This window comes from Hoplias malabaricus, chromosome 2 (assembly GCF_029633855.1).
Source record: "Hoplias malabaricus isolate fHopMal1 chromosome 2, fHopMal1.hap1, whole genome shotgun sequence".
In the NCBI taxonomy this organism is placed as follows: domain Eukaryota; kingdom Metazoa; phylum Chordata; class Actinopteri; order Characiformes; family Erythrinidae; genus Hoplias; species Hoplias malabaricus.
In genome coordinates, this window is record NC_089801.1 from 56205360 (window position 1) to 56228386 (window position 23027).

General features: G+C 41.4%; 2 protein-coding genes across 4 annotated transcripts; both read right to left on the minus strand.

Annotated features, from left to right (window-relative positions):
• Nucleotides 1–1306: 1306 nt before the first annotated feature.
• On the minus strand, nucleotides 1307–9652 carry LOC136686536 (bifunctional apoptosis regulator-like). 3 transcript variants are annotated; one of them, XM_066660389.1, is made up of 8 exons: nucleotides 9628–9652; nucleotides 7708–8020; nucleotides 6993–7194; nucleotides 6602–6771; nucleotides 6207–6351; nucleotides 5847–6050; nucleotides 5569–5768; nucleotides 1307–4096 (listed from the first exon to the last, which is right to left on the minus strand). In XM_066660389.1, the coding sequence occupies exons 2-8, from the start codon at nucleotides 7998–8000 to the stop codon at nucleotides 3904–3906; spliced, it is 1407 nt and encodes a 468-aa protein (XP_066516486.1). In that variant the 5' UTR covers nucleotides 8001–8020; nucleotides 9628–9652; the 3' UTR covers nucleotides 1307–3903. The 3 variants fall into 3 exon arrangements, with proteins under 3 accessions (XP_066516486.1, XP_066516484.1, XP_066516485.1); XM_066660387.1 differs by lacking the exon at nucleotides 9628–9652 and adding an exon at nucleotides 9090–9165; XM_066660388.1 differs by lacking the exon at nucleotides 9628–9652 and adding an exon at nucleotides 8859–9005.
• A 378-nt stretch (nucleotides 9653–10030) lies between these two features.
• On the minus strand, nucleotides 10031–22556 carry LOC136686515 (protein NLRC3-like). The gene is made up of 9 exons (XM_066660341.1): nucleotides 22486–22556; nucleotides 19444–19496; nucleotides 16954–17162; nucleotides 16244–16279; nucleotides 12922–14677; nucleotides 12438–12611; nucleotides 11343–11516; nucleotides 11152–11198; nucleotides 10031–10963 (listed from the first exon to the last, which is right to left on the minus strand). The coding sequence occupies exons 2-9, from the start codon at nucleotides 19494–19496 to the stop codon at nucleotides 10455–10457; spliced, it is 2958 nt and encodes a 985-aa protein (XP_066516438.1). The 5' UTR covers nucleotides 22486–22556; the 3' UTR covers nucleotides 10031–10454.
• Between the last annotated feature and the right edge of the window lie 471 nt (nucleotides 22557–23027).

A 23027-nucleotide genomic window follows, 5' to 3' on the forward strand; every position in this document is an offset into this window, starting at 1 on the left:
TTGTAAAATATGACCAAAGCTTCTATATATTTATTACAGTATATTATTATTATTATTATTAGTTCATTAGTATCCTGTATTCATTCAGTTATCAATGTCCAATCAAAACCCTGTATCTCCGTGTGTGTGGGTGTAGTTTATTCCGTCATAAACGCAGCAGCTTATCTTCACATGGTGTTTAAATCTCAAGATGAATGACCAATAGGAACGCTCCAAAATTACTCTCAGTAACATCTGTTTACACTGACTTCCACTAAAAGTTCAGAAGGTCTTTCCTGCTCCAGTAATGGTACTGTTTTTGGAGATACATGTGTTTTTATCTATTTAAAATTACTTTAGACTTTTCTAGTCTTTAGACTTTTCTAGCACAGCGCCTTAATCCGTGCTATGGCCAAGAAAGCTAAGAGGCAGGACAGATACAAAAAAGAAATGAGGCAAAGCACCTGCTAGCAAACTTCTTCCCCAAATAAGTTGAGCCCAAATGTGAAAGCAAATAGCCTGCATTAAATGAACTCCTGTGGTTAGAAAACACTTAAACACCACCCCGACTGTCAGTGCTAACATCTGCACACTGTTAGAAATAACATGATGCCTCATCTGTAATCTGTGGTAAACTCTAAATACATTTGGTTTGTGTAGCCTACCACACCATTATAATCTTCTGCTAATTCAAAAATGAAGTTAATGTTTATTACTGGGCTATAACACAATTAGGCTAATAGCCTAACTTAGCAGACGCAATGTCATAGGTTTATATGGATAGACTGGCAAAGTAGTAGAAAAGCTAACTTGTGAAATGCATGGCACACAGTTCCTGACCGTCACAGAGGGTGATGCCTCCAAAGGTTTAGCCTAACATCATGGGGGAGCTGGGGGAAGGTTGTGGTAGAGGGGGCCAATTGGCACTGCTTGTGCACAAGGCCCAGAATTTGGTGCTTCACCCTTGTTCATAATTATGCAGTAAAATTTAAAAAACGGGCCAAAAAAAGATACTTTACTGCAGAGAGAGGAGAAGGTAGTAAAGCTGTATCTAACACCTCATCACTGGAGCTACCCCAGTTAACTCCATATGATCATCACACAGTAAATACGTGTCTGCAGTATGTCAGGACGTGTGGTGTGTTCTCCCGTGTCTGCGTGGGTTTCCTCTGGGTGACTGTCTGTGAGGAGTGTGGTGTGTTCTCCCCATCTGTGTGGGTTTCCTCCGGGTGCTCCGGTCTCCTCCCAGACTCCAAAATGTTAGCAGCAGTATCTGCCAAATGACAGAACGTTAATAAACAATATCTCAGAGAAGCATTCAGTTTTAACTTGATTTTTATTAAAAACATTTTCATTGCCATTGGTTCAGCTCCAGCATCAAAGCGAGAAATCAATACAAAAATAAACCTTTATTATCATCAACAAAACCATGAGCCTTAACAGAAACCAACTCGCGGATTATTAAACGAGTCTTAAATACGAACTTTAATCCTGTCTCACAGACAGAAGGGCATTTCAGACGTAGTCGTACGCAGAGATCACTACGCCCCTTGCAGAGACCAGGGGACTGTTGATTTTCTATGGGAAATCACGGAGAACAGGTCGAGTTTTTATTTTAACACAATCAACTCTTAAATAAATAGAAACTGTGCAGTAAAATTATCAGATATTCTACACCAACAGAACATGAGATTTACACAGTTTAACACTGAGGGAATCTGAATTTAAATCCTGAAAAAATACATGGACATGCTGCATAAATTTTCAGAATTAGTCCCAACATTGAGAAGGAAGTGCTTATAGTGATCTATATTTATTTAGTCAACAAAATGTTTTTGATTAACTTCATAAAAATAAACAACCTCCAGAAATATGAGCAGAAACCTGTGAGGTGTGTTCTTCATTGATCTCTGAGTAAATAGTGAACAGAACACACGTTAAAGCAGAGTTCACCTACTTCCAGATCAGTCTTTATAAACTCGTATAATGTGATTTACGGGTACTTCACACAGTTCTATATTAATTGCAGCAATCATTTGATTAAACTAAAGAAAATAAGGCTTCACCATCAATCTCTCACACACTGTACACACCCAGCCTCTCCTGCTGCAGACACAGATGTTCCTAAATAATTTTACTGTGATTGTTCATGAAGAGGCATTAATGCAGGCTAAAGCAGCTAGTTGTTTTACCTGCTTCTGCACACTGAATCATACAAATGTATTCATTCAGAGTGAGTGGATGAATACATTCAGCAAAGGGGACGAAGCACTTCCCGGGAGTGTGCACCTGCTTGTGTTGCTGCTTGGGAGCCAGCCAAAACAGTCTGCTTACACCGTGTTCCCAGTGATTTTAGAAACCAGCTAAAACCTGAAGAAGTTTGTCCCGCCCCAGCCCACTAAACTACAACTCACAAAAACGAGAACAGGCCAAATCACGGCGGAGACACAGTGACCAGCAGAGAAAATAGATCTGTTTCTTTACCCTTAATTTGTTTAAAAACTATGTTTTTAGGGAATTGTGCCAGTTTAGTCAGCGTCATTAAAGTCAGAAACTCATCTGATTATCATGTCTTGTGAAAAACAACTGTTCATGGACAAAACCCTAATCCTGGATGTGTTCAAATAAACACTGAGGTGCCTGTAAACCACACTGTGTGAGTTTAAAAAGGATCTCATGTGGAACTAACTGTCAACAAATAGAAAATGTGCGTTAAAATTAAAGCAATGTTTAGGGGTTTTTAAATCATACTGAAATTATCTGAATTTCAACGTACAAAACAAAAACCCAAGGGGTGCCCAAACTTTGGCCAAAGAAGCCATGAGAGCAATGTGAGTCTGCCAACATCTTTAGTTTTACAACGTCTTATCCCTGCGTTTCCTCATCATTGTGACATGCCTCCTTCAGTTTTACACTGGAGCTAACAGGCTTATGCTAACAGCCAACTAGCCTTACATGCTACCGCCTCCTAAAGTTTGTGGACACCTGTGTGGCCACTTTAAGCTGCACTCTCTGTGGACACAGTGTGTTTAATGGCATGCTGGAGCAGCTGCACATGAGTGTATGGGTGACGATGCAGCCTACGGAGCCTGAACAGGGTTTAAAGGCAGTAAAGATGGTTAGTTTAGACTTTAGCACTTGTATTCAAATCCGTTAGCTCCTTTGTAGGACTACAGAAGAACACAGTAGACACTGGACACACATTGAGGGTGAAGGGAGGAAACCTGGAGGTGTAGCTGCTGCATGAGGGTAAACATTAACCTGTGCTGATTATAGAGAGAGAGAAATGCTTCCAAAATGAAAATGAACATCTGTACTGTGTGTTTAAGAGGGAATAATAATCACCCCTCACCTGCCTGGTGTTTAAACACCTTTAAAATCACCTGTGTTCATCCCAGGTGAGTGGAGAATGGTCATTAACTTGTTAGTATGAAGAGGGGCTGAAACACTGCCTCTCTCAGCCTCCATTATCCCAGTTTATCCCCCATGGTTCAGTGTGTGAGGTGAAGACACAGTGAGAGGGTTTCAGACTCCAGTGCTGGTGAATGGAACCAGACGTCTCCAGCACATACCCAGCATTTTATTCCCTCTCCACCTTCAGCAGCTCCTCCGTCTACAGAGTGATGATGATGATGATGATGATGGAGGACAGTGTCTCTCACAGCCTCCTGCCCATCCTTCTCCACCAGGACTGGGTTTAAACACCACCCCCTTCTCCCAACTACGCTCAGACACCAGCCCTGTGTTCCTCGCCATCTACTGTCCTCACTTTCTGTGAGGGGCTTTTAGAGGAGGACGTCTGGTTTCATTCATTTCCACTGTCCACTGCTCTGACCCCATCACTGTGTTTACAGCTCACCCAAAGGATTATGTGGGATTCTGGAGAAGGTGGAATTCCTAAACATCGTGTGTGTGTGGTGTGTGTTATGCATGGTGTGTGTGTGTGTGCATCAGCTGCTGCACCACCATGTCTATGTTGATGATTGGGTTGAAGTACAGAGCCCAGTAGAACAGACAGTTACACACGAACTGAGGAACCAGAGGCCAGAACAACATGAAGACCAGACTGTGGGTAAGCATCTTCCACAGGTGACCAAGCATCCGCTTCGGGAGGGCCCTGACACACAAACACACAATGTCTCTGTTATTTTAGCTGTAGTTTACATTGTCTCTCATGTCACTGTCTATTTAATGAACATTAAAGTCACTGATGTTAATGTTAAATACGTATATAAGAGGTGTGGTGGTAATAATGCACTACTATGATAACATTTTAACACTGTTTACACATCTCTGTGGTAAGTCCCTGTGTGTGTGTGTGTGTGTGTGTGTGTGTGTGTGTGTACAAACCCAACTCCATGAAAGCTGGGACATGGTGTAAAATTTGTAAAATAATTGTAAATAAAACCAAATGCATTATTCGCGAAGGATATAGAACAGACTTCAGATGTTGAAAGTGAGACATTAACTCACTAAGAACTTGGCAGCAATGCATCTAAGAAACATTAGGACAATGGCAACCAAAGGCTGGAAAAGTAAGTGGTGCTAATAAACAACTAGAGGAGCATTTGAGAGAGGCAGAGTGTCTCTGGGGCAGAGATGGGCAAAGGTTCACAAATCTGCAAGAACTGTGGAACACTCATTGTCTTTAACCCTTATCCAGTCTATACTGAATCACTGGGCACAGGCCAGGAACACACCCTGGAGGGGGCGCCAGTCCTTCACACGGCAAAACATCTATGGTCAGTATTAGATGCTTGTGTTCTCTGGGCCATGAGGCACTACAGCATTAAAAACAGGTCTGAGTCTGCACTGGGAATCACTGCAGGGGCTCAGGAACACTTCAGAAATCACACATGCTACACACATCACATAATCACATCATGACCCACACATGCTAGTGAAATCTGTATCAGAAAAGAAGAACCTGTACATCAACACAGTCCAGAAACACTGCAGTCTTCTCTGGGTCACAGCTCATTTAAAAAGGATTGAGGTGAAAGTGGAACACTGTTTTGGAAACCACCAACGCTGTGTCCTCCAGACTCAGGAGGAGAAGGGCATGGAGCTTGTTCTCAGAGCACAGTCAAAGCCTGTCTCTCTGATGGTACGGGGTTCTATTAGTGTCTATGGCATGAGTAACTTTCACATCGGGAGAGGCTCTATCAAAGCTGAAGAGTGTACAGAGGCTTTAGAACGATGTCTCCTCCATACAGACATAGTCTTTTTCAGGGAGGGGCTTCTACATTTCGCTAAGACACTGTTAAACCACACAATGAGTCCATCACTGCATCACAGCTCCACAGAGGGAGAGACCGGGGGCTGAACATCTGGTACATCAGGAAACCAGGTATCCAGCAAAGACCCAGGACTGAGCAACTGGAATCCTACATCAGACAACAACGGGACAACAATTCTCTCCCCATTTCTCTCCAGCACCTGGTCTTCACTTCCCAGACCTTTACAGAGTGTGGTTACAGAAGAGCTCCGCAGTGGGAGACACCACCCTGTCCCAATGATTTCTGCAACTACCAGTGTTTATTTACATTCTACACAGTGTCCTGTGAGTCTGTGTGTGTGCGTGGTCACCTGATCTCCCCCCTGCTCCAGACCCTCCAGAAGCTGCACCCCTCCAGGACGGACAGCAGCATGGCGTTAACGATGACGAAGCGGGATGTCCAGTAATGAACACTCAGCCAATCCCACGCAAACTCCGCCAGCAGCTGATAGGGCAGCAGAGAGTACTTCACCAGAAACTCCGCCCATTGGCTCCAGGTGGGGTCCACCTCCTGGGACATACACACACACATTATTGGACACAGATCACTAAAACAGACACCTCAACACGCTTTGAGGAGAACACTCACTGCGGTCCAAGTGGGGGGCTCATCCAGTTGTGTGTGGGGGGGGTGTGGGGTGTGGGGGCTGTAGGGGGCCTGGGGGGGGCAGCAGGTGTGTATGAAGGGCAGGAAGGTGTCGTCATAATCAAACAGGTACAGGTAGAGGATTGTGAGACGAGGAGAGTCCTTCAGAGCGTAGAGGAGGAAAAGAGACTTCCCTCCATTCACTGCCTAGAGAGAGTGAGAGTGTGTGTGTGTGTGTGTGTGTGAGAGAGAGAGAGAGAGAGAGAGAGAGAGAGAGAGAGAGAGAGAGAGAAATTTGAAAACAGAGACCAAAAAGAATGAAAGCCAGAAAGCAAGAGCAAGCACTCTCTCTCTCACACACACCTTGTATTCCCAGAGGTTCTGTGGAGGCTTGACTCCAAGTTCTTTGACTTTGTGCAGTTCCTCCAGCACAGCTCTCCTGTGCGATGGGTTCTTGATATTGTACGGAGCTCTAAATAACTCCTCATCACCCAGCAGAGTCAGCAACCTGACACACACACATACACACTGGCTATAACATAATCTGTACTACACCTGATGCCATTCAAATGTTTCTCATGGTTTCTTACATCAGTTTTGTCACTGGGCCCCAACATGTTTGGAGGAGGACACTAACTACCCAGGACTGGTAGGCTGGTCAACAGATGGAAGGGGCATTTAACAATGATATAAAGAGAGAGAGAGAGCCCAGTTCTGTTGTGTGTGTGTGTGTGTGTGTGTGTGTGTGTGTGTCTGACCTGCCATTGACCTTCTCCTTGATGAAGGTCTCTCTGTACTGAGTGGTCCAGGCCCCCAGGTGCTCCATCCAGAGGGTGACATCCTCAGTCGTCCATCTACTGACCGGCTTACTGACCAGAACCTCGTGATGGGCTTCACCACTGGACCAGTGATAGACCAGCAACATCACCTGCGCGCACACACACACACACACACACACACACACACACACAGCAATCACTTACAAACGCAGCTTCATAATGTTGGTATGATCCACATACACAGAATGTACTACACTTTACATTATTTTTCTTTTTTTAGGAAGAGTAGGAGCCAATAAAACACACTTATGCTGACAGTTTCTTAGACCATCCCCTAAACACACACACACACACACACACATGAACTCACAGCGACGGCAGTGAGGGCGGTGAGGACTCCGGAGAAGAAACTGCCAGCTGCAGGCCGTGGGCCCCCTGGAGCAGCTCCGCGACTGACCTGCTCGTCTCCATGGCGCTGGAAGGCAAGCAGTGAGTGAGCAATTCTGGGATTGTTCTGGATCTCCTCACGTCTCCGTCTGACATCCGCCTGAAACAGCTTCTCTACAGCATCCCTACAAACACACACACACACATACACACACACACAAATATATAGACAACTATCAACCTTTAAAGACCCCATTATATTTCTGTAACATTATTCAGAGGGGATAAACTGCATTATGCCAAAGAGGCGGCGCTTACTGCTATACAGGTCCTTGCGACATCACAAAAAAGACAAATTCAGCACAGGCTGCCTTTACAGCTCAGATTCCTAATATGGACTGTTCCGAAGCACAGAGTGAAGGGTATACTGTTTAAAAATAGTGAACTGTAATAAACGATTTCATTAAAGGTTGTGCATGCTGACTGTGGGATTATGGGTCGTATTGTGCTGTATTGTATTGTAATGTGTTGTGACCTAATGCAATGTGTTTTATCCTACTGCTCTGTATCATGACAGGTACCACATCGCATTATCGCATGATACACAGCACTATTGTATGATAATATAGCATATTATAATACTTAATTGTTTCTTATCATAATATATCGTATGATATATTATGCAGCTGAGTCTTCACCTGAGCAGGATGTTGACTTTAGGGAAGCCCTCCCAGCGCTCCCTGCACTCGGGACACTCGTTCTTGGCAGAGGATTCCCACCACAGCGCCAGGCAGTGTCTACAGAAGCTGTGTCCGCAGTTCAGGGTCGTGGGGTTTATCAGGACGTCGTAACAGCAGTGACAGGAGAAGGAGCTCTCAAATAAACCCCCCGCTTCAGCTTCCGCTTCCCCCTCACTCGCTCCTCTCTCATCCTGAACACCGTTCACGTCGTTGTCCACTTCACTGGGGTCCGTTAGCTGAGGGTCTGACATTGGGACGCCTCTCTCAGCATCTGCAGGGAACCATACACTGTTTACGCACCTGTACAGAGTCAACACCCACCCACGTTTACAGGTCCCCACCAGGGGGTGCTACTGGGGGCTTTGCATCAAAGGCACTGTGTCCATGTTTTAAGGCATCATACTGCATCATAGTACACTGTACAGCATCATCAAACTGGCACATCTCCTACTTCTGATTGGTTACATCAAGCACAGTGACACATGATGGGCGAGGTTTAGCCGCTCAAAATTAACAACTTTCAACCAGGCTCAAACTCTCAATCTAATCCCAGCTATATCTGGGTTTAATCTCAGTTTTTTCTGGGGCAAATTTATGGGAATATCTGGGTTTAACCCAGCTGTGTCTGGGTTTAGTCCCTGCTGGATCTAAACTTAATCCCAGCAGTATCTGAATTTAGTCCCTGCTTTATCTGTGTTTAATCTTGGCAGCATCTGGGTTTAATACCTATTATATATGGGTTTAATCTGTATTTAAACTAATTTTATTCTGAGATTAATTTACCACTGTTCGTGGGTTTATTCCCCGCTGAATCTAAGTTTAATTCCGGTTGTATCAGGGTTAAATCTCAACTGAACCTGGGTTTATTCCCAGCTTTATTTGTGGTTAATCACGATTGAATCTGGGTTCAGTACCGGCTGTACCTGGGCTTAAACCCTGCTGAAAGTTTAATTCCGGTTGTATGAGGGTTTAATGCCGACTGTATTCTGCGGGGTCTGGGTTTATTATCCACAGGTGTGTGTGTGTTCCTCGGCTCTGCTGCAGGTTCCTTCGCCTAATTAATCCCGGTTTTGTACATCTAGATTAAAGCTCGGAGTCTGAGGTGTTACCTGAGGACGGCAGGTGTGCTCGGGGAAGGTTTAATCACAGAATATCGCTGTCATCTCAGGTTTAATCGGGCCGAGGCTCCGTGATGTTCTCCGTTAGCTTAGAGCTAACTCCCTCAGACACAGAGCCGCGTTCAGCAGCGCCGCGTTTCTCACACTCAGTCTCATGAAAAGAGTTATCCATTATCTGTAACCGCTTATCCAATTCAGGGTCGCGGTGGGTCCAGAGCCTACCTGGAATCATTGGGCGCAAGGCGGGAACACACCCTGGAGGGGACGCCAGTCCTTCACAGGGCAACACAGACACACACACATTCACTCACACCTACGGCCAATCCACCTGCAACGTGTGTTTTTGGACTGTGGGAGGAAACCGGAGCATGAAAAGCGTTATTTACCCTCTAAATCTAGATTTAGTATCGTTTATTCATAATATACATAATACCATAATTCATTGACATTTATATTATACTAAATATTTATGCTCTTCTTTCTTTGGCTACTATTCTTTTATTTTTGTATTGATTTTTTTCAGTGTATGTAGATTGTTTGTACTCAAGTCCCTAAAGCGGTAATAAAGAGTTAACACTGGATTTGGGTCAGAAATAATCTTGCTGTGCGTTGCCTGTTTTCAATAAAAGCTCAGTAAATGGTCAGATATCTAATTTTTCATTTATTTGCTGTAAATTATATTAAAGTTTGGACTAAAATTGTCATTTATTCAGAAGGTAAAGTGTTTTGAATTCAAAAAGTCCAACACATGATCACAGACCTGTTTGTTGCTATGAGAAACAGTTAGAAACCCTGCAGCGGAGCGAAGTTGAACGCTACAGTGAGATTGCATGTGCGTTGATCCAGGTGGGCGGGGCTGTAGCCGGTTTCTGATTGGCTGGTTTCTGAGCCGGAGCTTTCAGAGCTGTCTCTGATTGGTTCGCTGTCATTTCATTTATTATGACGCCATGTTGTTATAATATGTATACTAACAGCGCTAAGAGAACGAATAACCCTAACAGAAACAGTCATTACTGTTTATAGGAATTTGATTTAGACTTTTATTTGGAATTGTCATAAAAGGTTTATGAGAGACATTAAGGAGAAATAATGCTATAATGTTAATAAAAAAAATGACAAAAATATTCTTAGTAATTATGGTGTTAAACATAATTACCAAATTAAATAATATTAAAAATAACAATAATATATTTGATAAAAATTACAAACAAATGTAATGTAGAATACAGAAAAGGTAAAGAAGGTTAATAATTATAAGGTTAGGTGTTAATATTAGCAATGGTGTATGAGAGTGGTGAACATGCTATAGATCAAGGTTTATTGTAAATTATTTTGATGGAATAAATTTTATTTTACTTTTGTAAAAGGTCTGTGTCTCTGAAACAAAGGATTTACTGATAAAACACTGCAGAAAATGACAGATAAGTTTAAATTATACTGATTAATAACACACAGACATTAAAGGTTAAAATGAACCACTATACACGTCACAGACAACACTTGGGCTATGTTCCTGGATCAGGAATGCCCTGAAAGATAAGTTCCATGTGCCCTGCTGTTGTGGTCATTTCCAGGTTCAGAACTATGTTACTGCACGTTCTCCAGAGCGACAGAGGATCTGGCGTCAAGCCCAAACTCTGCGCACTGTGGCTCAGTGAAGCTACAGTGGAAGGTGTGGATGTGTTTCGGTGTTTGTGAGGACAGACTGTAGAAGGACAGGGTTTCAGACCCCCAGTCCAAATACACTCCCACTCTGTAGGAGTGTGGGCACAAGGCTGGAACCTCAGTTCTCTGGTCACCCTCACGCAGAATGTAACGGTCTTTAGCACAGGCCAGACTCCAGGACACCAACCTGCTGCTGGTCCCTTCTTTTCCGAGGATCCCGTTGTGCGTCGCTTCTACAGCTTCCCCTTCAGTGCACTCCAACTCCCAGTAGCAGCGTCCACTCAAACACTTCGCACAAACCACCGGACCGGACCCCACTGACCTCTCTGGGTGAAGGGGATCCTCCTGCGGCACTGCAACCCACGAGGTCTGTCCGGAAACCGACAGCTGGATGTTCTTTGAGGTTTCATCCAGAATCGGGAGACATGCATCTAAACAACACAGGACACACCAGAGACTCAAAACTACACACAATACTTCATCAGAGCACTCACTGGCCACTTTATCAGAATCACCCCTCCTCTACTGTCACTCACTGGCCACTTTATCAGAAACACCCCCATCTACTGACACTCACTGGCCCTTTTATTAGAAACACCCTGTGTGTGTGTTTGCTTACACTTCTTCAGTCCTGGCTTGATTCTAAACTCTCCTCTGTGGTCCACACTTGAGGAAAAAGAAGACATCACAAACAGGAAATGAGAGAAAATGAGACAAAGGAAACAGCTGCAGTAAGTAATGCCTTTCTTTCATAAAATCCCAGCTATAAACCACTTTGCTGTTTACTGTAACCCTGTGACTATAACTCACTCTAGTTTCTCTAGCCTGTAGCATGTATCCTCCTGTAGATCAAGGAGCCTCATCACTCCTGTCTCTCCAGGATTGTTGTAGCTCAGATCAAGTTCTCTGAGGTGAGACGGATTTGATTTCAGGGCTGAGGCCAGAGAGGCACAGCCTTCATTCGTGATCATACACCCCGACAACCTACAGAGAGAGAGAGAAAGATCAAGCCCTGCTGTGCAGAAATATCAACACAGACAATGTTCACCACCTTACCTCAAACTCTACTTACAATTCTGCCCAAGGCCCTATCTAATGGTGCTTTTCCATTGCATGGGTCCGCCTATAGACGACTTGACTGTTCGGGTCAGCTAAAGCTTGTCACTTTTCCACTGGCAGGGCTCCCCCGTGAAATGGAGCCAATGACATCACGAAACCCCGTCTCTAACAGGAATCACTGGCTTTGAAAACCACAACGACGGCGGGGGTAAGCCGCTGTTTACTCATCATATATCGCATGTTGTTGTTGTTTTGACTGAACACAGCTCCACCCCATTTCACAGATCAGTTACTTGTTCCATGTTCTGCTTTCACTGGAAATTTTCTTCAGCCATCAGCCCAAGGAGCATTTAAACCTCTTCAAAAACACTCCGAGGTAAAGTTACGAGCTGCTGCTGTGAATAAGATAATAATAAAATTAAAAGTGAAAAAGCAAACGAGTCGAGCCTAGTCGAGTCATGTATGTTTCATGCCGTGGAAAAGCACCATATGATCCTGCTTTGTCCTTGACTTTGCTCAGGTCCCTCTCCATGACTCACTGTTGACCTCTCTTTGAGAACAAGGACTTATACCTGTTCCTGATGTAGCTTTAATCTCTGACCTGATCAGGTGCCAATATCTTTCCTTGACCTACTTCCAATCTCTGTCTCAAATACAGCTCAAAACTCTGTCCCCTACCTAGGTCTGTCTGGCCCTTAGTGCTGGTTTTTAGAAACTGTACATTACGTGGGAATTCACAGAATCCCTGTCATAGGACTCTGCTCTGGATTTACACACACAAGTTTGCATTAACCATACACTCTACAAAGCATCAAGGTCCTAGATCTAGGTTTTAGAAACACTTACTTAAGTATCTCCAGTTTGCAGTGTGAGTTCTGCAGGGCAGTACAGAGCAGCTTCACTCCAGAGTCCTGCAGGTCATTGTTGGTCAGGTCCAGTTCTCTCAGTGGAGAGTTCAGGTGTTGTAGCGCTGGTAAAATGCCATTACATGATTGGTTTGTAAGGCCACAGCACGCAAGTCTGTGATGAGTGAAATGGCACAAAGCAATGTTATCAACTGATGTGGAATCATGAGTAAACAGTAAAAAAATATAAAGCCTTAAACTACTGTGTTTCAGATCAGGTCTGAAATTTCACAGGGACAAGTGCGAATCACCAGTAAGTCCAACATTCGAATTTTTAAAAACTAAAAAAAGCAAAGGCATGTCATTTGTCCTATAAGTGTTTTGTCAGACAGACAGCATTTGAAAGTGTTGGATTAGACAATGTGTCATAGGGATAGTCTCATGGGTTTTGTTTATAGAGCTAAATCTTGACATTACACACTTACAATGCCTTCCTTGCAGCTGGCATCAACCTCATACAACCCTCCAATGATGCACTGTATTTCCTTGGGTTAAGTTCTTTCAGCACATTCCTTTCCATGTGCAGGACGTGAGCTATGGCCGAGCAGTGTGCAGTACTGAGCTTTTCTTCAGTTTCCCTATTTGTACTGAGAAAAGTGCAGACCTCATTGTAAAGGGAACAGTCATTCATCTCCCGCAGACAGAGACACAGGTTGAGGGATTTATCTGCAGGGAGGTCCTCTTTGTAGATTTGGTCCTTGATGAACTGGACCGTTTTCTCAGTGCTTTCTGCACTGCACTTTGTGTGTGGCAACAGGCCTTGAAGGAACCTCTGATTGGATTCCAGAGAGATTCCCAGCAGGAAACGGAGGAAGAGATCCAGGTGCAAGGATGGGTGTCGCAGATACACTTGAACAGCACTACACAGCAGCTCATGGAGTGCGCCTTCTTTAGACCAACTTATAAAACATTTAAGTGGATGTACATCCTTTGTCACATAGCAGTGAAACACATAGAAGGCTGCCAAAAACTCCTGGAAACTCAGATGCACAAAGCAGTAGACCTTCCTTTGGTAAATGGCAGACTCTTCCAAGAAGAATTCGGAGCAAATCCCAAAGTATATTGAACGCTCTGAGATGTCAACCCCACAGTCCATCAGGTCTTCTTCATAAAATATCACATGACCCTTCATCAACTGCTTGAAAGCCAGCTCAGCCAGTTGTAGAATCACTTCACTGTTGGATTTCAGAAGTTTCTTTGTATCCCTCTGGTGTGTCTCATCATATTTATGGCTGTTTATGTTTGCCTGGATGAGGAGGAAGTGTATGTACATCTCTGTTAGTGTTTGAGGGATTTCTTCACTCTCCTTTTTCCCCAGAGTAGGCTGTAGCACAGTGACCATCATCCAGCAGAAGACTGGTAGGTGGCACATGATGTGGAGACTTCTGGAGTCTCTAACATGGGAGATGACCCTACTGGACTTTTCTTTGAGTTTCTTCCTGAAGAAATTTTCTCTCTGCTCGTGGCTAAACCCTCGCACTTCTGTGACACGATCTATATTGTCTAAGGGGATCTGATCTGCTGTTGCAGGTCGGGACGTTATCCAGATGAGAGCAGATCGGAGAAGGTGACCTTTGATGAGGTTTGTGATCAGCACGTCAACTTTGGCTTTCTGTGTCACATCAGACAATCTCTTCTGATCAAAATTCAGCGGGACTCTGAACTCGTCAAGTCCGTCCAAGATGAAAAGAGCTGTGCACTCATCCCCAAAAAGCCCAGCTCCTTTAAGATGAACAAGTTCAGGATAGAAGTACAGAAGAAGATCCTGGAAGCTGCGTTCTTCCTCTTGGATCAGGTTCAGCTCTCGAAAAGGAATAAGAAAGACAAAATCCATATTCTGAGCACAGATTTCATTTGCCCAGTCAAGGGCGAACTTCTGAACAGCAACGGTTTTACCTACTCCAGCTATTCCAATAGTGAGCACCTTGGAATTGGACTGGAAAAGGGTAGTAAACTCAATTGGAGTGTCTTCAGAAGAACACCGCCTAAATTCTGCCTCCAGCTTTATGAATTCATGCTCCATGCTCACTCCTCCGGTCCAGCCCTCCACTGCATAGAGCTCTATGTAAACGTCATTCAAGGCCACACGACTCGCCCTCACTGAGAATCCTTCGTTTATTTTTGCAGCAGTATGTTTGATAATAGTCTTCAGTTTATGACTCTGTTCTTGTCTGTACGCATCTGTGGAACAAGAACATTAAACATTATTGTTAACTCATTTACACAATGAAGCATTCGTTCTTTCATTCACTCACTACTGATCACTCTTTACACACTTGATGGCACTGCATCTTTTTTACTCCAGAATAAGCCTTAATTGCGTTAATGGGGGTTTTCACTGGAAAATTGCCATTGGATTTAATCTAAACCTAGGCTAAAAATACATTTAAATGTCTTACAAACTAAAGAAATCAGTTCACAAAAGTAAAATGGAAAATCAGAAAAACTCTAATGTAGAGTTTATTTGAGCAGCTATAAAACATCATAGGCTGGTTTTCTAGAAAGGGGATACGCCCAGTCCTGGAACATATGACATTATAAATGGAGAGTCTCCATTTCAAGAAAAATGTAGTCCGACACTATAATCACTGACTAGGAAACCAAGAAAATGCTAAGGCTGATACTGGACTCCTGTCCACTGCAGCGCTGAACAGTTATCAACATCAGATTGTCAAGTTAAGGTTAGTTTACCAGGCTGAGAATCTAAGGCTGAGGATGATTAACTTACAGTTCCAAACAGGGATGCACCAATTTAGAATTTTTTTTGGCTGATACGATAACAGATAATTAGCACCTGGAAGAAGCAGATACTGATATTAATAACCGATAATTTTATCTTTTTGTAATTAAAGCAAACTCACCTGTGATTAAAGCAAAACAAATTATTTTTATCATGTTTTGTCACAGGACAAGCCTTTTTCCTCAGTATTTGCACTTTTCTGTACTTTTTAATGTTATCTTATAAGTTATATTTGTTGTTGTTCATTTATATTTTTATCAAAGATTTACTGGTAGTTCTGCATGCATTGTTTATAGAGGGGCACTAATTAGTGCAGCACCGGGTTTGTTTTGGTCAGATAGGGAGAGAGTGGCACAAAGTGGCTCTGAGCGAGTGAGGGACAGAAAGAGAGTGTGTTGGAGCGAGTGTTATCATTGTGTTTCAGTAATAAATTCAGACGCTGAATGATTATCTATTTTCTTGTGTTTTTTACAAGAAAGACTCCTGCACTGTGGTGTTTGAGAGTATCTTTCTTTTGTTTAACCTGCAGCATTTGTGTGTGTGTGTGTTTGTGTGTGTGTGTATGTGTGTGTGTGTGTACAGAGCATCGCTTGTATTTTAAATTAAATTTCACTGAGAAATTTAATTCCAGAGACTTTTCTCTGCAGAAACTGAAAAAAAAAATGTCCACACAGCAGACATTAGTTGTATATTTACAGGCGCCAGTGTGTATTGGCAAGCACAAAAATGTGCCAAGTTATCAGTGTAGTATGGGTTAATATTCAATCATCGGACCGATAACAATAACTAAAAAAATACACATATCGGTAAATAATATATCGGCCGCCGATATATCGTGCATCACTAGTTCCAAATAAACCCGGATGACCAGGGTCTGTACCTTCTTCACCAAACAGTGTTCATGTGGAGACAGTACTGTAACTGTTAAACACGTTTCATAGACCCATTCAGCCCTGAGGTGGAACAGAGGCTCCTGAGTCTCGGTACACTGGGCACAGCTCATTTACCTTTAGCAGAACAGGCTGGAGAGATACTGGAAATCTCTGGAAGAAAAAAGGATGATTTAAGTTAACATCAGTGCCAGTCAAAATGGTCTTCATTTCTGAGTGGATCTAGTTATACATTTACCACAGGATTAGCCCCAACTATCAGTGACCAATCTGTGGTGGTATGGAGTGTTGTCTCATGCTGATGATTAGCAGTAGAATGGCATTAATCCTTCTCTGTGTCTATGTTCACATTGACAAAGTGCTGGTCCTTCACTCCCACCACCCATACTTTTCCTGCCGATCAAGAGGATTGAATCAGGGACCTTAGGTCCCAATCCCTCTTCTCTAACCATCCACAGCTGCTCCTGTGTCCACCTCCACTTTAATTAGAAGTCCCATTTTAAACTCTGTCATGTTTTACAGAATATTAGGAAAATTCAACAAGTATGTTTTTACATTCATTGTCTGTGACCCTTATCCAGTTCAGGGCGGCGGTGGGTCCGGAGTCTACCCGGAATCATTGGGCGCAAGGGGGCGCCAGTCCCCACAACCCCAGGATCCCGAAGCTATAAATAAAATTTCTGTTTTTCAACAGAGAACCTAAATAACAGGCCTGGAGTTTTAGTAAACCAACTTAAATATCTACCACTGCAGTGGAACATGATACTGGAACATGGCCCTAAAGACATTCCCCTAAAAACTGAGAGACAGTTTTTCTGAGACCTTACCTGCTTGAAACATCATCAGTTCCTTTGCCAGTTGGTTCTCATTCATCTTCCTCAGAATGGCCTGTGTGATCTCCATAGCTTCATCAGGGCCATATTTGTTCACCATTGCATCCACGGTGTCCCATCTTTTTGCATCCTCCAGTTGGCTTTTTGGGATCCCCTGGTAATGTCTGACACCTTGGTTAAGGTGCCGTTTAAACAGATCAAACCTATGGAAGCAAATCTGTCTCATCAGATTTTGAAATATTACCACCTTTGAATTTGTAGCACTGAATTTTTTTGCACTGAAATTATGCATCTGAATTTTGTTGCTTTTGAATTTAAGTCTTCACCTCTGAATATTTTTCTCCACAATTATGCATCTGAATATAATTGCTCTTAAATTGAATTTGTGAATATTCAAGAACACGTTTTCACTGTTATTATTCAAGGTTAATAAATTCAGATAAAAAAAAATTCAAGCTCAAAACAATTCAAACAATATTTTTTGAAGTTGCTCAAATTCAATAGACCAAATTCAGATGCCAAAATATGAGTGAAAAAATTCAGATACACATCCGGGATACAAAGGATAAGCAATTGATTCATTTGGATATTATCTCTTTATTTTAAAGTGTCTCAAAAATCTGAAAGGCTCATTAAAGGCACGATATAACAGACTATTAACATCCTGAATATGAAGAAATTTTACTGTGGAATTTTTGTCATGGCCCTGTGACATAGCAAGTGACATGATGAATATGTGGAAACATGAAATTTGAAGTAAATGTCCTATGACATTTTTATTTTTTAATTGACAGATTATCAAGAATCTGAAATTGATATTACAGAAGGTGTAGTACAAATATAATATCCCAAATTGCAGAGTTTAATTCATAAAATTGTGTTTGTTTAAACACTGAATGTCGGTGTGTATATTCACAATGTCTGGTTATTTCTGGTTATGGGCGACACAGTGGCTTAGTGGTTAGCACGTTCGCCTCGCAGCACTGTGATCTTGTGTTCAAGTCCCATCTGGGTGGAGTTTCCATGTTCTCCCCGTGTCTGCGTGGGTTTCCTCTGGGGTCTCCAGTTTCCTCCCACAGTGCAAAAACATGGAGTGTAGGCGAATTGGCTTCTCTCTAATAAATGTCCTGGTGTGTGAGTGAATTAGTGTGTATGTGAATGTCTGTATGTGTGAATGAAAGTGTCTGTGCCCAGATATGTATTGGCGCTCTGTCCTGGGTGAAACCCTAGTGCCTAATGCATTCCTCCAGGTGGACGGTCGTTCCTGGTTGAGAGTACACTGTGCTTGCCAGCTTCTCACCAGTGTGTGTGGATTGAGTGTTCTGAGCAGTGTGGACTGTAAAGCATCCTTGAATATCTAGAAAGGTTCTATGTAAGTGTAACGGTAGATAGATTTCTAATATTATAAATATTTATATAGAAATTTGTGTTTGGTAGATTATATATTTGTTGTAACAATGTTGTATATATGTTGTAAATTGTAATATTTGTTCCTGGCAATAAATCTCATACCGTTGAAAAGCCTGTTAATTTCCCTTTTCAGTGGTGCCACATTTGTAAGGAACATGCATTTGTGGGAGGAGCAGTAGAGCTGAGCTGTGGGTTGCACACATGAAAAATTTGCCAAATTCTCTCTGGCAAAGCCAATTACAGTGTACAACCTATGTTTATAAGTAATTTCTTCAGTTTTATTTGTATAAGCTCCATCTCACAGTGCTGTTCAAATGAAAGTCAAATTTCCATATGTTTAAATATGTTCAAAAAGACAAAGGCTTTCATGGGGTGTTCTATTTTTCACATTTCTGTATCCCCACAGTTAATGTTTACACATTCTGTCATATCACATGCTATGTTCACAGGGCCATGACAAAAAAAATCCAGAGTAAAATTTCTTCATCTTCAGGATATCAATAGTTATATTGTGTCTTTAGTGAGCCTTTCAGATTTTTGAGACACTTTGAAAATAAAGAGATAATATCCATGGAAAGAAGTTAAACGTGTAGTTTTTCCACCTTATGGAAGTTGTGTTTGTATTTTGCCATCTAGCGGCGACAGAATGCAACTACTGCGCCATTTACGGTGAAACACAAAATCCTAATGAATCGATTGCTTATCCTTTGTATCCCGGATGTGTATCTGAATTTTTTCACTCTTATTTTGGCATCTGAATTTGGTCTATCGAATTTGAGCAACTTCGAAAAATATTGTTTGAATTGTTTTAAGGTTGAATTTTTTTTATCTGAATTTATTAACCTCGAATAATAACAGTGAAAACGTTCTTGAAAATTCACGAGTTCAATTCAAGAGCAATTATATTCAGATGCATAATTGCGAAGCAAAATATTCAGAGGTGTTAATCTGAAGACTTAAATTCAAAAGCAGCAAAATTCAGATGCATAATTTCTGTGCAAAAAATCCTGTGCTACAAATTCAAAGGTGGTAATATTTCAAAGTCTGATGAGACAGATTTGCTTCCATACAAACCTATCATTTACGAGTTCTTCTAGAGTGGACTGAAGCTTGTCAGTGATGCTCATCTGAAATAAACATTAATAATGACATTTTTAAACTCTGGGGTAAAACATGCATGTTTAAAGAGCAGAATGGGTAGATGAAAACAGCGCTGTGAAACTCAGGTAAAGTTGGTTTCATATTCGCATATTCAGATTTCTTTCTTCAAACAGTGCATGCAAATGATTTAATACTTGCAAAGTATTGTTTTTGGGATCCAAGACAAGCAGCTACAACTCAGTTTATGTCAAAAATGTTTGCCATTTAAAAAAAACGAAATATATTGTTTTCTATGGGCTGCCGCCATCTCCGCGAGAGCTAAGGAACCGTTTACAAACTACACTACACAGTAAAAACGAAGCTGATGAACCACGCACATGACATACAATACATCTCTTACCTTGGTAAATTTAACCATTACTGGCCCATAGTGATGTGTTTTTGAGAATAAATTTCAATAGTATTAGAACCTTTCATAATTTTGTTTCTAAACAAATTGTATTTGATCAAGTGCAACCCACATGACATACTACACCTCTTATTTTGGTCAATTACAATAAACATTACTGGCTCATGGTGATAGATTTTTCATTAAAAAGTTCAATAGCTTTTTAATCTTTTATGATATTGTTTTGTTTCTAAACAAGTTTTATTTGATCATGTCACGCGGGGGACGTGAAGAGTGGAATTAAGGGAGGCGGACACACTCGCTACAACACAGATGATTTAATAAAGAGGAAACACTACAAACGAACTTGACAAGAAACATGAAATAACAGAAAAAGAGCACGAAACAACACTATAGGACTGGGGCAATGAAACAAGCAAGAGAGACGGGTAAGAGCGAGGCGAGAAACAAGAAAACAAGCTAGAGAAACAAACACAAACGAACTAGAGGGTCATGAAAGAAGTAAGAGAGCAAACGAGGAACGAGAAACCAGAAACGAGAAACAGGAAACAAACGACAACGAAAACAAAGCAACGAAAACAAACAAAAACAAACCTAACAACAACAAAATGACCGATACCAGGAAGTGAGGGAAGAGGGCTTAAATAACAGCACAAACTAGACACACCTGACACGAATAACGAGGAAAAAGAAGGCGGGACAAAGGCGGAGAATGAACATAAACAAAACCATGTGCGGAGATAGGAAAACAAACAAGAAAGTGCCAGGATGTGACAGATCAAGTGCCACCCACATGACATACTACACCTCTTATTTTGGTCAATTTAACCATTACTGGCCCGTGGTGATACATATTTCATTACAAATTTCAATAGCTTTTGAACCTTTGATGATATTGTTTCTAAACAAGTTGTATTTGATAAAGTGCAACCCACATGACATACTACACCTCTTATTTTGGTCAATTTACCCATTACTGGCCAGTGGTGATACATATTTCATTACAAATTTCAATAGCTTTTGAACCTTTTATGATATTGTTTCAAAACAAGTTGTATTTGATCAAGTGCCACCCACATGACATACTACGCCTCTTATTTTGGTCAATCTAACCATTGCTGGCCCATGGTGATGGGTTTTTGAAAATAAATTTCAATAGCTTTTGAAGCTTTTATGATATTGTTTCTAAACAAGGTGTATTTAATGAAATGCCACCGACATGACATAGTACACCTCTTATTTTGGTCAAGTTAACCATTGCTGGCCCAAGGTGATGCATCTTTGAGAATAAATTTCAGTTGAATTGGAATGTTTAATGAAATTGCTTCAAAATAGCACGTAGCTGTGGTGGGCTGTTTGAATGAAGTAATGGTGGGGTAGGCAATAATTTGAGCAGCTTTTTTAACCGGTTTTAAAATATTGTTATTGACCAACTGTCAATATTTCGCAGAATGTAAGTATATACACACAAAACAACATCAATAGTTATAATCCAAAAAAATTACTTTCAATATAAAAATTAAGTTGTCTGACTCATGAGAGACATAACTTTTGCCAGAGGTGTACATACAGTAGGTGTATGCAAAATGTTGGTGTATCCACAGGATACATTTAAAGAAAGCTGGAGCAGACATTCCCAGAAACAGAGACTTTTTGTCTGTAAAGGGCCATTGTGGATCTAGGACATTGTTCAAGACAAGTAGCAACACATCTCATCTTATGCATTACATAAGGTAGTCTCTGTTTCTGGGAATGTCTGCTCCAGGTTTCTTTAAATGTATCCTGTGGATAAGCCATAAGCCAGCAATGGTTAAATTTGCCAAAATAAGAGGTGTAGTATGACATGTGGGTGGCACTTGATCAAATACAACGTCTTTAGAAACAATATCATAAAAGGTTAAAAAGCTATTGAACTTTTTAATGAAAAATCTATCACCATGAGCCAGTAATGTTTAAATTGACCAAAATAAGAGGTGTAGTATGTCATGTGGGTTGCACTTGATCAAATACAATTTGTTTAGAAATTATGAAAGGTTCTAATACTATTGAAATTTATTCTCAAAAACACATCAGAAACAATATCATAAAAGGTTAAAAAGCTATTGAATTTTTTAATGAAAAATCTATCACCATGAGCCAGTAATGGTTAAATTTATCAAGGTAGGAGATGTAGCATACATCATGTGCGTGGTTCGTCAGCTTCGTTTTTACTGTGTAGTGTAGTTTTTAAACGGTCCCTTAGCTCTCACGGAGATGGCGGCAGCCCATAGAAAACAATATATTTCGTTTTTTTTAAATGGCAAACATTTCTGACATAAACTGAGTTGTAGTTGCTTGTCTTGGATCCCAAAAACAATACTTTGCAAGTTTTAAGCCATTTGCATGCACCGTTTGAGAGCTATTGAAGAAAGAAATCTGAATATGCGAATATGAAACCAACTTTACCGGAGTCGCTGAGGAGTACTGAAGTATGAGCTACTCCATCTCGTTCGTTCGGCAGTTAGTTGTGTTCTTTCATTTTTTTGTACCGTTATGTTTCTCCCTGAAAGCGGCACACTTCTCTTCTGTCAATATTCAGGGTTGGAATGTAGTTAAATCTAACTCACCTTGTTTCCTCAGGAGTGTGTGATTTACGAAGAACTCAGACGACTCAAAAGTCCTTTACTCCACTTCCTACTTTTCAACCAATAGATTTCAGGAAACATAACAGTGACGCTCCAGGGAGCAGTTTCACTTTCACTCATCACAGGAACTCAGTTCGTGTCTCCTTAATATCTCTGTAGTGTCTCCTTAACATCGCTGTAGCGTCACTTTAATACCTCTGTAGTTTCTCATTAATATATCTGTAATGTCTCCTTAATATCTCTAGCGTTTCTTTAATATCGCTGTAGTTTCTCCTTAATATTTCTGGAGTGTCCCTAGTTTCTCCTTAATGTCTCTGTGTTGTCACCTTAAAGTCTCTGTAATTTCTCCTTAATATCTCTGTAGGTTAACCCTAATATCTCAGTAGTGTTTTGTTAATATCGCTGTAGTTTCTCTTTAATGTTTCTATAGTGTCTCTTTAATGTCTATGTAGTTTTTCACTAATATCGCTGTAGTGTCTCCTTAACACCTATGTAGTTCTCCCTAATATCTATGTTTACACAGC

Coding starts and splice junctions, on each gene's coding strand:
- LOC136686536 (XM_066660387.1), bottom strand. Junction 7,195..7,707: donor AAAGTCAACATCCTGCTCAG/GTGAAGACTCAG, acceptor GTGTGTTTGTAG/GGATGCTGTAGAGAAGCTGT. Junction 4,097..5,568: donor TGGAGCAGGGGGGAGATCAG/GTGACCACGCAC, acceptor TTTGTGTGTCAG/GGCCCTCCCGAAGCGGATGC.
- LOC136686515 (XM_066660341.1), bottom strand. CDS start 19,496: ATGAGCATCACTGACAAGCTTCAGTCCACTCTAGAAGAACTCGTAAAT. Junction 11,199..11,342: donor TACAGGCTAGAGAAACTAGA/GTGAGTTATAGT, acceptor TTTTTCCTCAAG/TGTGGACCACAGAGGAGAGT. Junction 10,964..11,151: donor CAAGCCAGGACTGAAGAAGT/GTAAGCAAACAC, acceptor TGTGTTGTTTAG/ATGCATGTCTCCCGATTCTG.